This window comes from Sus scrofa, chromosome 14 (assembly GCF_000003025.6).
Source record: "Sus scrofa isolate TJ Tabasco breed Duroc chromosome 14, Sscrofa11.1, whole genome shotgun sequence".
In the NCBI taxonomy this organism is placed as follows: Eukaryota; Metazoa; Chordata; class Mammalia; order Artiodactyla; family Suidae; genus Sus; species Sus scrofa.
In genome coordinates, this window is record NC_010456.5 from 46,958,971 (window position 1) to 46,976,173 (window position 17,203).

General features: G+C 38.9%; 1 protein-coding gene across 11 annotated transcripts in view; it reads left to right on the forward strand.

Annotated features, from left to right (window-relative positions):
* MTMR3 (myotubularin related protein 3) overlaps window positions 1-17,203 on the forward strand; it is a 147,605-nt gene that overhangs the window by 83,994 nt on the left and 46,408 nt on the right. For all 11 annotated transcript variants that reach the window (XM_001926519.6, XM_005670799.3, XM_005670801.3 and 8 more), the window contains 3 exons: window positions 6,291-6,376; window positions 14,333-14,422; window positions 14,824-14,940. In XM_001926519.6, coding sequence (XP_001926554.3) covers window positions 6,374-6,376; window positions 14,333-14,422; window positions 14,824-14,940 — 210 coding nt within the window. In that variant the 5' untranslated portion in view covers window positions 6,291-6,373. The remainder of the gene's footprint in view (window positions 1-6,290; window positions 6,377-14,332; window positions 14,423-14,823; window positions 14,941-17,203) is intronic.

Genomic DNA, 17,203 nt, shown 5'->3' on the forward strand with positions numbered 1-17,203 from the left:
AGCTCTAGTGTTCCATAAAGCCTTCCTTGAATGCCCAGATAAGAATCCATTTATCTGTCTTTTGCCTCCCCATGGAATTATATTTCTACATTTCATATCTGCCTTATTAGTTATGCTTCTCACTTCACAGTATTGTGAATACTTTGAAGGCAAGAACTATCTTTGTATTTGAATTTTTTGTTCATACAAGCATCCCCTGAGTCCTGAGATACCAGTGTCTTCTCAGTATAATTTCATTTTAATTAGGATTTTTGTTTTTATTTTGTGTGTTTGGAAAGACTAAGGGAGAATGATTAGAGTCTGTGGTTCTAGTAGGTAGAGATTAGTTACCATCTTGTTAATCCAGGATATTGTGTTTTTCCTTAGTGTGTAGGAGAAGACTCATGGAGAACATATAATCTGGGTTTCGGGGGTTTTTTTTGGCTGGACCCTCAGCATGTGGAAGTCCCTGGGCCAGGGATTGAAACTGTGCCATAGCAATAACCAGAGCCACAGCTGTGACACTGTCAGATTCTTTTTTTTTTTTTTTTTTTTTTTTTTTTTTGTCTTTTTGCCATTTCTTGGGCCACTTTCCTGCAGCATATGGGGGTTCCCAGGCTAGGGGTTGAATTGGAGCTGTAGCCACCGGCCTACGCCACAGCCACAGCAACGTGGGATCCGAGCTGTGTCTGCAACCTACACCACAGCTCACGGCAACGCTGGATCCTTAACCCACTGAGCAAGGCTAGGGATCGAACCTGCAACCTCATGGTTCCTAGTCAGATTCGTTAACCACTGAGCCACGATGGGAACTCCCAGTGTCAGATTCTTAACCTGCTCAGCCATCAGGGAACTTCTAGTCTTATTCTTGTAGTCCAGGTTTGTCAGTATCTCTTTCAGCTGAGTTATTGTTTGCAGGTGTGAGTTTTAGTTATGGAGTTAGGAATTGCATAATTTCTTGCTAACAGGTGCCTGAAAGGTGAGGTTCCATGTTAAGTAGGAAAATAAATGTTTCACTTTTGTAAAGATTTTTCAGAAGTCACATCCATGGAGTTGTTCTGACTTGTGAAAAGTCACATGATGGAGCCTAGCAAAGCCTGAAGATCCCAGTTGTCAAATTCTCATACATATGTTAACAAAAGAGAAATCATTTTGACTCTGCTTCAGTAAGAATTTATCCTTCATTTGGCCTAGTGGATTGTGTATTAGACCTTTAGAGAAGGAAATGTAATCCTAGGTATTACTTGATTCTTCAGTGTTTAATTTTTACAGATTCTTTAGAATCATTACTAACTTTAGAGAAGACATCTAAGACAAATTTGCGAAATAGAAAGAAGTGTTATGTTATCTGAAGAAACATGGTCTGGGTTTGGAGGGAAAGATGTTAGATTATTAATTTTGATTCCAGAAAACATTTTATTGGAATTAATATGCATTCAGATTAAAAAACTAATTTGAGAGATGACAGCTAGATCCATTGTGATCCTAGACTGGATCTTTTATAGAGGAAAAAAAATTTTCTATTACGGGTGTAATTGGGTCAGTTGGCCAAATTGGAATATAAAAAGGAGATTGAAGTACTATGTCAGTGTTAAATTTTTTGAATTTGAAAACTAGTTCTGTGGTTATATGAGATTATTTTTGTTCTTATAAAGTATATATTGAAGTAGTAAAGGGTCAAGTAGTAGCATATGACCCTCTAGAGTTCATAGAGTTTAGTACATGGCAGATTCAGGACTCATACTTTTCCTGTCTTTGGAGCCGTTGCTGTATATCCTTGATGGTTTTCTGACTGAGGTTATTATGTTTACACTCTAGCCTTAGGTGTTTTTTCTTTTGGCTGCCCTGCAGCATATGGAGGTCCTGGGCCAGGGAGCAGATCCAAGCCGCAGTGGTGGCAATGCTGGATCCTTAACCCACTGGGGATTGGACCTGTGTCCCTTTGCTCCAAGATGCCACGATCCTATTGTGCCACAGCGGGAACTCACTCTTAGGTTATAAGTGAAAAGCTTTTATGCAATGTTATTTTGAATTTCCTTTTTCAAAATATCTTTTTATAAAAGTTTATTTTCCTAATTACAAGGGTAAAGTAATTCTTTTTTTTTTTTTTTTTTTGTCTTTTTCCCTTTTCTAGGGCCGCTCCTGCGGCACATGGAGGTTCCCAGGCTAGGGGTCAAATCGGAGCTGTAGCCGCCGGCCTAAGCCAGAGCCACAGCAATGCCAGATCCAAGCCGTGTCTGTGACCTATACGGCAGCTCATGGCAACGCTGAATTCTTAACCCATTAGCAAGGCCAGGGCTCGAACCTGCAACCTCATGGTTCCTAGTCGGATTCGTTAACCACTGCACCACGATGGGAACTCCAAGGGTAAAGTAATTCTAAAAGTATAACAACTGAAAAGTCCCCTACTTCTGCTTTCTTTCTTAGAGAGGTAACAATTGTTAACAATGATTGTACCTGTACATGTACAAACATGCTTCAGAATTAGAACAAATAATGCTTATGTGCATTTTTATTTTTAACTTTTTAAAATTATAGAATATTAGAACTCCTAACTAGTTAACTGTTGGTGAATTACATTTTAATAAATAGAATGAATATTTGTAATCTTTGACAGCAATGATCCCTCCACCCCTCTCAAGTGTGCTGTGTATCTTTTCACCTAGTAAATTTCTTTTTAAGAATCAGGGCTGCAGAAATAGTGACTTGTGCAGAGGTGGCCATGGATGGTTATTGTAGCTTTTTTTTTTTTTTTTTTTTTGGTGGTAGTAGGAAAAATGGAAATAACCTCAGCGTCTCAGCAATGGATGAATTGTTAAATTATGGTGTATTGAAATATTGGAATACTGAATTGCCCTGTGAAGTATGTACTGACACAAGAAATTTGATACATTAATTGAGGAAAAACGTGTAGAATCAAATGTCTAGGAGTTGCCATTGTGGCTTAGAGGGTTAAGAACCTGACTAGTATCCATGAGGATACAGGTTTGATCCCTGGCCTCACTCAGTGGGTTAAAGATCCGTTGTTGCCACAAACCATGGCATAGTCACAGATGCGACTTGTATCTGGTCTGACTGTGGTGTAGGCCCATACCTACAGTCTGATTTGACCCCTAGCTTGGGAACTCCATATGTCACAGGTGTGGCCATAAAAATGGGGGGAAAAGATAAAATGTCTAATGATAGTATCATATACCTATTCAAACTGCTATATTTCGAATAACTCAAAAGAAGTAGATTTGGGAGTTTCCACTATGCTGCAGTGGGTTAAGGATCTGGCATTACCACAGCTGTGGTGTAGGTCACAACTATGGCTTGGATTCAGTCCCTGGCCTGGGAATTTCAGTATGCCCCAGGAGCAGCCAAAAATAAAAAGGGACTGAAGTGGGAGTTCCTGTTGTGGCTCAGCAGTAACAAACCTGACTAGCATCCATCAGGGTTCAATTCCTCGCTTTGCTCAGTGGGTTAAGGATCCATCATGGCTGCAAGGTGCAGCATAGGTCATAGACAAGACTGGGATCCCGCATTGCACATTAGGACAGTTAAAAAACAATTCATCCAGTTAGGTGTGTTTCTTTTAAAGTGATCTTTATAGTATTTTTCTCTAGCCCTAAAAAGACAAAAAAATTTTTTTTTCTAGTAAGTTCATATCCTCAGGAATAATTTCTTTGCTTTTCCTCCTCTCTATTTTAATTTCAACAGGTCTTTACATACCATTGCTACCCCATCTAAAACAGCACTTCTTTGTTACTCCTTATTCCTAAACCCTGCTTTATTTTCTTTGTAACATTTACTAGCTACCTGAAATGAACATGTTTCTTTGTTTGTTTCTACTGGGGAAGGCAGGCAGTAAAATTAAGCTCTGTGACTTTCTGGTCACAGTTCTCCCCCAAATCTAGAGCAGTTCCTGGGATTTAATAGATGTTGAACAGATACTTTTTGGTGTTTTGTTTTTTTTTTTTTGTCTTTTGTCTTTTTGTTGTTGTTGTTGTTGTTGCTATTTCTTGGGCCGATCGCGCGGCATATGGAGGTTCCCAGGCTAGGGGTCCAATCGGAGCTGTAGCCACCGGCCTACACCAGAGCCACAGCAACGCGGGATCTGAGCCGCATCTGCAACCTACACCACAGCTCACGGCAACGCTGGATCGTTAACCCACTGAGCAAGGGCAAGGACCGAACCCGCAACCTCATGGTTCCTAGTCGGATTCATTAACCACTGCGCCACGACGGGAACTCCACAGATACTTTTTGAAATGAACAAATGAGATGATTCTGTGTTGATCTGTGTTCTTGAGCTAAATCATATCAAAAAGACAAGATTTGAAGAATGGTAAGACTGATGACTCTGGCTTGCTTTGTTTTGGAGTCACTTAGTTCTTCCTCATCCTTTTAATTCCTAAACAAGAGTACCACAAACCACCATCCTTGATCTTAGCTTCTCTGTCTATACTTGCTCCTGAATTAACTAGCTTTAATGCCGTCTACCCACTGATGTCTCCCACATTTATGTTATTATTTCCAGCTTCCATGGTCTTCATTTCCAGGATGGTTTATTCAGCTCTGTACTTGGTATCTTCAGATGGCTGTCTGATAGGCATCACACACATAACGTGTCTAAAACAGAACCTTTGAATCTCTGTTCCTCATCTTCTTCGTCTCTGCACAGAGTGGGGAATCCATTTTGCTTAATGATCTTACCTCATCAGAAATGGAAAATCCTTGCTTCTAGTTGCTGAGGCTAAAAAGTGACTTCTTTTATCGAATTCATTAGCTCAAATCCCATAGGTAATGTCAAAATATATCTAGAATCCAGCAATGTCTCACCTTTCCATAGCTATTATCTTGTGATTGTTTCCTTCTAACAGGTCTTCCTGTTTCCTTCTGTGCCCCCTCAGCATCCCCAACAATATAGTCACCCTACAGCCAGAGCCATCCTTTAAAATAAGTCATCTCATTACTCTTCTGCTCACAACTATGCAGGCTCCATGTGTTCAGGCCCTGCTATTTCTAGATGTCCTCTGTTTCCTCACTTTTACTGGTCATAGTTTACTTTGAATATTGAGTCCAAGACTGCTTAAAATATTTTATATTCATGGGTTTAGCAAACTAGAAATGGTGGCTTTGTGTGAAACAGATTTTTTTCTTTTTGGCTTTGCCTGTGGCACGCTCCTTGGCCAAGGACCAAACCTGTTCCACAGCAGCGACCTGAGCAGTGACAACGCCAGAACCTCGTGCCAATTTTGAAACGGGTCTATTTTTCTTTCGTTCGTTCGTTTCTTTTGTTCTTTCTTTTGATCGTTCTTTCGTTCATTTGTTCTTCTTTCTTTCCTTCTTTGGTTCGTTTGTTCTTTTGTTCTTTCGTTCGTTTCGTTCGTTTCCTTCTTTCCGTTCTTTCGTTCTTTCGTTCTTTTCGTTCTTTCGTTCTTTCTTTCTTGCTTGTTTTGCTTTGCTTTTTAGAGTGGTACCTGCGGCATATGGAAGTTCCCAGGCTAGGGGTCACATTGGAGCTATAGCTACCGGCCTATACCATAGCCTCAGCAATGCCAGATCCAAGCCACGTCTGTGACCTACATCACAGCTCAATGTCAACGCTGGATCCCTGACCCACTTAGCAAGGCTAGGGATCAAACCTGCATCCACAGGATACTAATCAGATTCGTTTCCTCTGAGCCACCACAGGAACTCCCTAAAATGGGTCTATTTTTTCCCTCTTTTTTTTTTTTTTTTTTAAAGAAAGCTACTTATTAAAGATGTTAGTTCCCTTACTAGTCTGTCTTTGAGTTTCTAGTTAGATATTCCTCCCCTGCTCTTACAGTTGTTTTTAAAAACCAGGTAAAGGTATTAGTGCAGGTTACGTGAGTTTTCAGTGAGCATAACACAATTTTATTCATATTTTGTTTACTAAGCCAGTTTGGTTCCCACAGATGAGCTCCATTTTGAATTTACAGATAACCACAAAAACATTCTGTAATATACAGGAATACTGTTTTTGCATTTGCAGGTTGGTTTTAATTATTGCAGTATTATTTTCATCTAAGGTTTATAATATTTTTTGTATTACTATCAACATTAGGGATATGGGATTTTACTGTTTTTTGGCTTCATAGGTTAAGATCAGGAGGATTTTCACAAAGGAATTATAGGGAGTTTATATTTGACTACTTCATCTCTTTCTTGACTGACTCTCATCAGATCTTTAGGTCCTTGTATATGCAGTTCCTTTAATTAGAGTGTGGCCAAATAGGTAGAAAATTGTTAATTTTGTCCTTTTTTTTTTTTTCCCCCATCTTTTTTTCTTTTTCATGTTTAAGATCCAAGCATAAAGGAAAGAAAAGCCTTGCCAAGATATTGAAGAAGGAGTGAGGATCTCGCCTCCTAATCTGGGCCTCTTGTCATGGTAAGTACAAAGAAATAACAAGAAAATTGGACTTGAACTCTATCCTGACAATTAAGTGGATACTAGTATATATAAGATATAATAATACCCATTTTGATTTTTTTAAGAAATTACTTCATTTTTTTCTTTCCCAGAACTTTTAAAGTTTTATTGACGTATAGTTAAATTACAGGTTGTGATAATTTCTGCTGTACAAAACAAAGTGACCTAGTCATGCATATACACATATCCATTCTCTCTCAGAATCTTTTCCCATATAGATTATCATAGAATACTGGGTGGAGAGTTCTCTGTGCTATACAGCAGGTCCCTGTTGGCCAGATGTTCCATATACCTCAGTGTGCATATTGCCAATCCCAAATCCCCAGTCTATCCCTCCCACTCAACCCCAACCTGTCCCCTTTGGTAACCACAAGTTTTTCAAAGCCTGTGAGTCTGTGCTTTTCTGCAAAAAAGTTCATTTTTTTTTTTTTTAAAGATTCCACATATATAGATTATATCATATGATATTTGTCTTTCACTGTCTAACTTCACATGGTATGATAGTTTCTAGGTTCATTCTTTCTCTTTTTTATTTACTTAGTAAAAATTGAGTGTTCTGTTATCTTAGATTAGCTTCACTTCTATTAACTTTAAACCTTTGAGTTAGACTACTTCGAGTCAAGACTACAACCGTGTTTCTTGGACTCTAGATCTCTTATTCCTTTTCTAGGAAGCAAGATACAGTTAAAAACTTTTCTTTCTCTCTCTTGCTTTAGCTGTGTATGTGTGTGTGTTTTATTGTATATAAGAGAATTATGATACAGTAATACACATACTCTTTATGAATTTATAGTTTATACACATACTCTATGAATATACCTGTTTGGAAAGAAACAATTCCCTACTATCTCTTCTCTCTCTCTCTTTTTTTTTTGGAAGGTGGGGAATCTTTTTAGGAAGGTACCCACAGCATATGGAGGTTCTCAGCCTGGGGGTCAATTCGGAATTGTAGCTGCCGGCCTGTGCCCCAGCTCACGGCAATACCAGGTCCTCAACCTACTGAGCAAGGCCAGGAATCAGACCCGAGTCCTCAAGGATACTGGTCAGGTTTGTTAACCACTGAGCCATGACAGGAACTCCCCTCTTCTATCTTTTTAAGGCAACATTTTTACCCCAGAGAAGGTGAAGTAGCTTTGCACATCCTCTGCCAATGTCTGTGACTAAAAAGCATATCATGGACATTTTAGTGGCTTATAGGCCATTTAGGACCCAGTTCAGGCACAGAAGATGGAGCAATGAGCCAGCCACATTTCTGTCAATCCTGAGAATATGTAAATAGTACTTTAAGGTTTAAAAAAAGAAATGGTCCTCTGTGATATTGTCTTGCTTCTACCTTGGTGATGTTTTCTAGGTCCAAAACTGTTTCATGCTGGCACAGGAAGGAATTGAAAAGGCCTTGTTAATTTCATGCTTCATTAGGGACGTGGGTGGAAAATGCTTTTCAAAACTAAAAAACAAAATAAAAGTAGAAAAACTAGTTGTGCAGAAGTGTTAAAGTGAAGAGAAAGGTAAATACTTGCATCTTAAATCTTTGCCAGTGTTTTTTTAGTTTGTGGGCATAACAACTTTCTGGTGTATTCTATACCCCAAACATTGAGGAACTTTCTTGATTTTTAGGGCCACACTCTCGACATACGGAGGTTCCCAGGCTAGGGGTTGAATTGGAGCTACAGCTGCTGGCCTACACCACAGCTCACGGCAATGCCGGATCCTGAACCCACTGATTGAGGCCAGGGATCGAACCTGCAACCTCATGGCTACTAGTCACATTCATTCTGCTGTGCCACAAGGGGAACTCTGAGGAACTCTTAATATTATTCTTGAGACTATATTTTATTTTATTGCTTTTCACAAGTTTTTAATGAGTTAAAAATGTTTGCCTAGGAGTTCCCATCTTGGCTTAGTGATTAATGAACTCAACTAGTATCCATGAGGACACAGGTTCAATCCTTGGCCTTGCTCAGTGAGCTGTGGTGTACGTTGCAGATGTGGCTCAAATCCTGCATTGCTATGGCTCTGCTGTAGGCCAGCAGCTACATTTCTGATTCGACCCCTAGCCGGGAACCTCCACATGTTGAGAGTGTGGTCCTAAAAAGCAAAAAAGCTCCTCAATGTTTGGGGTATAGAATACACCAGAAAGTTGTGTGTGGGTGTGGTCCTGGAAAGACAGACAGACACACACACACACGATGTTTGCCTAATATATATATGGTGTATATGCCAGTGCTAATGAATACCAAATGATAGGCTTATGAAAGTATCCCTGTTCTAAACTGAGGGATTGTCCTTAATTGTATACTGCATAGCTATAACCATGTAGTCCTCATTTTGATGCTACTGAGGTGTCTGGTGCCCTGCAGACAGTTTTGCTAGTGCACTCTGGAGATAGTTCTATGTGCAATAGCTCAGAAACAGTATGGCCATGTGTCTTTTTTTTTTTTTTTTTTTTTAAATCTTTCATAAAGCAGCATTACAGGTACTCATAATTCTTCCACCAAAACCCATGATTATATTCCTTTCTAACTAGTTTATGTTCATATGTATATTTTATTTAGTTGGAATTAATAAAATTCCTCTAAATGAATTAAACATTTTCCCTTGTTGACTCATTGGATTCCTAATTTTTTTCCCCCATGACTATAATTGTGGCATATGGAAGTTTCTAGGCAAGGGGTTGAATTGGAGCTGCAGCTGGTGCCTACACTACAGCCATGGCAGCACCAGATCCGAGCTGCATCTGTCACTATGCTGCAGCTTGTGGCAGTTCCAGATCCTTAACCTTCTGTGTGAGACCAGGGATCAAGCCCACATTCTTACAGAGACTACTTCAGGTCCTTAACCTGCTGAGCCACAATGAGAACTCCAATTCCTATTTTTTTTTACTAGCTACATAACATTTTGCAAGTTGTTGAGCCATTGATTTAATATTAATTAATATATTCTGTTGTTTTAGCATTTTGGTCATATGTCATTCTTATTTTTTGGTATAGGAATTCAGGAGCACTGAATTTGCTTTTTCTTTCTTAAAGTAAATACCTCTGTACTAATTTGAATAACATTCTTTCATATTTGTAAAGGTTTTTAAATGAGATTAAAGTCTTTTTTTGAAGGTTAATAAACATTAGGAAAATGCTTTTATAGGAAAATCTTTTTGTATTTCAATATGGAAAATCTTAAGCCAATGCAAATTGAGAATAGTATAATGAACTTTCATGCATGCATCATCCAGCTACAGTAATAATCAATTCGTGGCCATACTTGTTTCATTTCACTCCCTCACCCCTACCTCTTTGGATTATTTTGAAACAAATCACAAGCATTGTATCAAGGAAATTTTTATTTTTGATGGCCTTTAATACCAGTCTTAAGAATGATAACTGAGATTGACAGTGGGACTGATGTAAATGTATACCATTTGTACATTTATTGGACTTCCCGTGTGGCTCACAGCATCATTTGTACATTTATCAAATGTTCCTACACATTTCACACTTAGGAGTAGGGTTTTTTTGGTGGTAGTTGTTTGCTTTTTGTTTTTGGCCATGCCCACAGCAACATGTGGAAGTTCCCAGGCCAGGGATTGAACCCATCCCACTGCACCGATTTAGTGACAACACCAAATCCTTAATCTGTTGCTCAAGGGAACTCTCAAGAGTTGTTTTTTATTCAGGTATGCTATATATAAATTTAGTTTGTAGGCATTGCCACTGATCAGCCTCTACTTCCCATGATCTTTATATCTAATGTTAATTTCCCCATCTGAGGTATAGACTTATTTCTTTTAGCTGCATAGTTTAATGAGTTAGCCTGGAACTGTGGTGACTGATCCCTTTTCAAGATTTTATGGGTGACCCCACTGACCTTAGCTGGTGGAGATTAAGAAGTACCAGATTCCACAATGCCTGGTGTTCCTCAAGCAATACCAGGACATTGACCATGTGGAATACATTTTCTAGTACTAATAAATTTCTGCTTATAGCTAGCCTAGGGAGAAATTTGTTTTCAAGTCTCTTATTCAGGCTATCACATGCTAGACTTTGCCAGACTTTTTCTTCATTGCCTTTTGTTTTCTTCCAACTCCTCCTTTGTCAGCTCTCTCCAGTTTGGCCTCCCTTTTACCTATGAAACCCAGCAATTGTAATAAAGTAACCAGTTGATTCAAGTAATGTTTTTTACCATTCTTCTTGGAAAGTCAGTGAATAGTTCATCCTAATCCTGGGGGTTAAATGCATTTTTATGTACAAGGGAGAAAATTAATTCAGAAGCCTTAACAGGTAATATGAACTGAGAGCTTTTTAAAAAGCATTTATTTTATTTACTATAAAAAGTATCCCTTGATGCTTTTTTTCTTGCTGGCCTGATTTTCGGTTCTCTTATGTTGAAAATCATTCTGTCTTCAGTTTTCATTGGCTACTTGGGTTATGTACATTGGCCTGGATTAACACCCAGGTGAATGTGCCAGCAAGAATGAATTGGTAAATGACTTCTCTGAGTTTTTTTGTTTTTGCTTTTTAAAGTCTGCTATACTGTTTAAGTTTTATGCTGTTTAGAAGTCACTAAAAATCTAGTCAGGGAATGACTTAAATATTGGGGGGAGTTCCTGTTGTGGCTCAGTGGTTAATGAACCCTACTAGTATCCAAGAGGACAGGGGTTCAATCCTTGACCTTGCTCAGTGGGTTAAGGATCCTGGCATTGCCGAGAGCTGTGGTATAGGTCGCAGACATGGTTCGGATCCCATGTTGCTGTAGCTAGTGGCTATAGCTCCAATTCGACCCTTAGCCTGAGAACCTCCATATGTTGTGTTTCAGCCCTAAAAAGACCAAAATAAATAAATAAATAAATAAAAATGGGTACCTCTCAAGATGATCTTGTAGAAAATAAAAGTTTAGGGCCTATATATTTATGTAAGTTTAAAGAGTTAAATGTGATGCTGAGAAGGCATGTTTATAGTGTACTTTTATGTCATGATTTTAAGAAGCTTTTCCCTATTTCATAATGTTTCCTGCCTATCCCATATTGACTTACGAAAAAAATATTCCTAATTCAAGGTTTCTCCTATCTTTTCTCTTTAGTTATGTGTAAGTCTATACTCAGTGTTCTTTTAAGTCAAGAAGTACCTCTTAAGGGAATTAGCTGTTTTTCTTTGTAATCAATTCTAATACTCATAGAAAACATAAATTCCTTTCAGATATGACTGTGTCCCTTATTCTTCCACCCTATCATTGACTTTAGAGGAAATGAGTGGAAGGGAATAAAATTGAATAGATTGATACGCAAGTATTCATCTAACAAGTTACTTTGGTATTTATAGGAGTAGATCCATTCTTTGTACACCCTCAATTATATATATATATGTGTGTGTGTGTGTGTATTTTTGTCTTTTTAGGGCTGTACCCATGGCAGCATATAGAGGGTCCCAGGCTAGGAGTCTAATCAGAGTTGTAGATGCCAGCGTACACCACAGCCACAACAATGCCAGATCCGAGCCGCATCTGTGTTCTATACCACAGCTCATGGCAAGGCTGGATCCTTAACCCACTGAATGAGGCCAGGGATCAAACCTGCAACCTCATGGTTCCTAGTTGGATTTGTTTCTGCTGCGCCATGACGGAAACTCCCTAAATTATGTTTTTTAGAGGCTCCAAGCCATGTCATATCACCCTTTCTAAAACACACCAACTGCTGTTGTGGCTCAGTGGTAACAAGCCTGACTAATATCCATGAGGATGTGGATTCAATCCCTGGCCTCGCTCAGTGGGTTAAGGATCTGGCGTTGCTATAAGCTGTGGTGTAGGCCGTTACCTGCAGCTCTGAGTTGACTCCTAGCCTGGGAAATTCCATACACTGTGGGTGCTGTAAAGTTCATGGTGGCAGATGATAGGCTTTCCAAAATTCTAATTTTTCCATAAAAGCTTTATCATTGGCAGCTAATGTTTGGAGAAAAGATCTGCTAGGTGCTTAAGTCTGAATTACCGTAGTCTGTCAGTTATTCTTTCAATTAAAAATGGTACTCAGTGGGGAAAAAAAGTGGCTAGGTCAGCTCGTAACTGAAATAGTTGCACAAGTACTTTACCTTGGGACAATCATTGTACTTCATTGTGAAACAGAAGAGTTTCCTGTGTATTTTTTCTTCTTCTTCTTCTTTTTTTTTTTTTTTAAAGACTCATGGATCAAAATTTAATAAAATTTTCCCCCCCTGCTTTATCAAGTGCTATTGCCTTGATTGTGCTAAAGTGCCAGCAGTTTTACCCACCAAGTCAGTTTGCTTTTTGATATGAAATGTCAATACAGTGAAAAATGGCAAATAATATCTTGGTATTATTGTGACTGTGGTTTTGACCTCAGGCCCTGAAAGGGTCTCAGAATCTACAGACCACACTTTGAGAACCACAGTGCTAGAGTATTAGGGTTTAATGATTAAGATTAAAACCCTAATACTAAGTTTTGTACATTAGGACTTTTTTTTTCTTTGAGGCAATTTAAAGAATTGTTGGAATTGTGTTAAATAGCATGTGCAGAAATATCCACTAACTAGTGGTTGTAATTCTGGTTTTCTTAGTTGAACATGGTACAGTTTTGCTCTTAAAAACTGGAGTTCCTGTCGTGGCGCGGTGGTTAACGAATCCGACTAAGAACCATGGGGTTGCGGGTTCGATCCCTGCACTTGCTCAGTGGGTTAAGGATCTGGTGTTGCCGTGAGCTGTGGTGTATGTAGGTCGCAGACACAGCTCTGATCCCGCGTTGCTGTGGCTCTGGCATAGACCGGCAGCTGCAGCTCCGATTCGACCCCCAGCCTGGGAACCTCCATATGCTGCGGGAGCGGCCCAAGAAATGGCAAAAAGACCAAAAAAAAAAAAAAAAATTTAGTCTGTAAACAGATTCCATCATAATTTACAGACTCTTGGAGTTCCCGTCGTGGCGCAGTGGTTAACGAATCCGACTAGGAACCATGGGGTTTCGGGTTCAATCCCTGGCCTTGCTCAGTGGGTTAAGGATCCGGCGTTGCCGTGAGCTGTGGTGTAGGTTGCAGACGCGGCTCGGATCCCGCATTGCTGTGGCTCTGGCGTAGGCCGGTGGCTACAGCTCCGATTCGACCCCTAGCCTGGGAACCTCCATATGCCGCGGGAGCGGCCCAAGAAATAGAAAAAAGACAAAAAAAAAAAAATAATAATAATAATTCACAGACTCTCAAATAGATTGCTTTTTTCCCCAGCCTTCCTATAGCATAACGATTCATAAAGACTACTATTTAATATAAATTATAATTAGTTCAATTCAACTGCCATTTAGATTCAAATTTGTTGCTGCTGCTTTTGAAATTGCCTTAATAGAAATAAATCTAATTCATAATAAGAGGCAGATTAAGCTAGGGTAGTTGTTCACACATTTTTAGCTTGAGAGTTCAGTTCTTGAATTCACATTAAAAAGAAAAAAACCTGCCTATTATGTAAAATTCCCATACAACCAGTGGTATGGTGAACTTAGACTTAACAGTTTCATGAATTATCTATCCCTCACAGACAATTGTTTCATTTATTCCCCGTTCACTTCCTCATTACCCTCCCCTCTCCAAATATTTTGAAGCAAATGCCAGACATCAGTCACACTTCATTCTTAAATAATTCAGAGAGTATCTTTCAAAAATAGAAATTTAAGGTTATAACTTAGGAGGAAAAAACCCACTGTATCTTGGTTTCTCTTACAACTAATATAGTGAGAACTTATTAGTGCCTGATAGAAATGTTCTTAACCTCTTTGATTTTTTCTTTTTCTTTTTTCTTTTTTTGGCATTGGTGTGTTCTCTGTCTAGAGAACCTTGGCCAATGGACTCTCATTGTGATTGTGCTACTAGAAAAACCAAATATGGCTGACTAGGAGCTTTGAAATTATTCAAACATTGGGGTTTTTTCCAGGATGAAGAGACTCGGCACAGCCTTGAGTGCATCCAGGCCAATCAGATCTTTCCCAGGAAACAGCTGATCCGGGAGGATGAGAATCTTCAGGTAATGTCAGTCAGTCTACTTTTGTGTGTGGAATGAGTATAAAGCATTATAGTAACAATGTAGCAGAGCTAATGGATTGACGTGAGACACTATAAAATGTATTTTTTTCCTAAACCATATGCATGATAGAAATGTAAACTGAAAACATCTCTCCTTTTAGGTCAACTTTTTACTGAGAATTCGCTGTTTGAGATCATCTTCTCTGTGTCATTCCTTCAGTAGCCTAGAATATGATTTACTAGTTTTTATTTATCTTGTAGATCTAAACCATCCTCCTTAAGTCCCTTACCCTTTATGTACTGTTTTGAGTGACAGGTCAGGTGAATGGATATTAAACACTATTCGAAGACTTTGCTTTACTGCTTTTAGAACTCTGAAGGGTTTTTTCTTCCATTTTGTAGGTTCCTTTCCTTGAACTTCATGGAGAAAGCACAGAGTATGTGGGCCGTGCTGAGGATGCCATCATTGCCCTTTCTAATTACAGACTTCACATTAAGTTCAAGGAGTCTCTTGTTAACGTAAGTGATTGTCAACTGTTTTCCCACTAAAGGAAATGGAGAAAGTAAAAAAAACTTGTTAATGTTCTCAAAAAGAGTGTTATATGGGGTTGGGTGTGAAAACATTGTGTGCTCTGCTTTTCTCTCACTGAATTTAGCACTCAGAGGACACTAGGTTAGCTAGCAACCCTTATGCTTTGACCACTACATGTTATTATTTAAGATGTCCATTGTTTTGTAACACTGTATGTTTTACAGTAGGTAATGCTATATCATTAAGCTCTGTAAGGGTGCAAATGCTGTGTAGGCTTTTATTCATTGTTTTGGTGGAGGAGGGGGTGGCTGCACCTGTGGCAGTTCTTGGGCCAGATATCCAGCCTGCACAATAGTTGCAACTTGTGCCACAGCTGCACCAGTATTGGATCCTTAACCCACTGCATCACATAGGAACTTCTATTCTTCAGTCTTTCATAATTTACTGATTGCCTCAGTTGAAGAAAATGTCCTGGACCTTAATGTCAAATGATGGATGAGAGATACTTTGAGCTGAGAACACTTCCAGTATAGGATGCACTTACTCTAATGGCTGCATAGTGGTAAAAGTACAATGTTTATTTGCATAATAGAGACAATACATTGCTGAAAAGAAGGAAGGCTCTCAATTCTCAAGAGTGCATTTATCATTTTCAGTTAATGAGGATATCCTCAGCGAACTGGTTCTTCGAGTATGCTGCCATCAATAATAGTTTAATTAATGGGAGTTCCCATTATGGCTCAGCAGTTAAGAACTTAACTAGTATCCATGAGGAACTGGGTTTGATCCCTGGGTTAAGGATCTGGTGTTGCCATGAGCTGCAGTTAAGGTCACAGATGTGACTCAAATCTGGCATGGCTGTGGCATAGGCCAGTGGCTACAGCTCTGATTTGACCCCTAGCCTGGAAACTTCCATGTGCCACCAGTGTTGCCCTAAAAAGACCAAAAAAAAAAAAAAAAAAAAAAAAAATAGGTTTACAAATAATAGCTTTTCACCACAAGGATGTGAAAGTTCATGTACTTCAATCAAATGAATGTCTTCTGCCTTCCTCACTGGACAGTATTATGGCTTTTTGCACTTTGGTTCTAGCACAAAGAAGTGTATTATGACGTCTTATAAAAGCTCAGGATTATACTTTCATTCAGATTGTGTGTTGTAAGGTTCATTTTGGGATTCTTAGAAAAATTTTATTTTACTCAGAGGTCCATAATTTACCCAGTTCCTTCTTCACATTTTTCCCTTGTCAAGACTCAAATGGCTGACATTTTCTCTGTGATTTGCATTTATTATATTAGTGTTTATTATTATTCTTTGTAGTTAAGCACATTTACTTAACTAGGAGTCATTGTGGCCTGAGTTCCTTCTGGCTTCTAGATTTGGGCTTTGATCTATTTTGATAGCTATTTTGTTTGTTTCTAATCAGCTAAAAAAACCATACTTGATTCATCAAGGAAAAGAGGCATGTGCTTTCATACAATATAGCACTGTGCTCAGAAGGGTCCATTTGGAATTTGGTGACCATGATAGGGGACAGGATGGAATCTCCTGTAACATCCCAGCAACCAGACTAGCTACTCTGGAGATAATGATAATTAGTAGAAATAATTATTAGTAGAATATCCTAATTTAATTTTGTGTTTAAATATCTAGAATTGCTGAAATTAAATTGCATATGGAGATAATATCATTGCATTTTTTCCATATATTCCTCTGTTGCTCAGCTTTTTGGTTATGGCCAAATATTTCAGAGACTATTAGAGATCTATTTGGGAATAAGGTCTGTTGGAGAGAAACCATGGATTTGATCATGGCATTCATTGGCCTAAAGTCCTTCAGTGTTTCTTTACTTCGAAGATGAAGTTACTTGGCGTGGTGTCAGGCTAACTGGTATGATCCTTGGTCCCAGACAGCTTTTCTGTCTTATTGTCTCCCTTATTTCCTTCCTCTCCCCTTTGAATTAGTAAGACCACCCTCCTTGTACTCTCATCCATACCTCACATGTCTGAGTTCTCTCTTCTTCTGCCCAGGGCAGGTTCTTTTCATCTGTCAGGACCCAGTTCAGGTTTTAAATTCTTCTCTGAAGCCTTTCTCATCCTAGTTCCCTCCTTGATGGTTGATTACACTCCCCTCTGCCTTTTTCTGTGTCTTAAACACACCTTTACAACATTTACCAGATATGCTGTAATTTTTTGTTTATTCATCTTTTTGTCTTCAGAATACAGTATGTCTCCTTGTGCAATGGGTGTTCA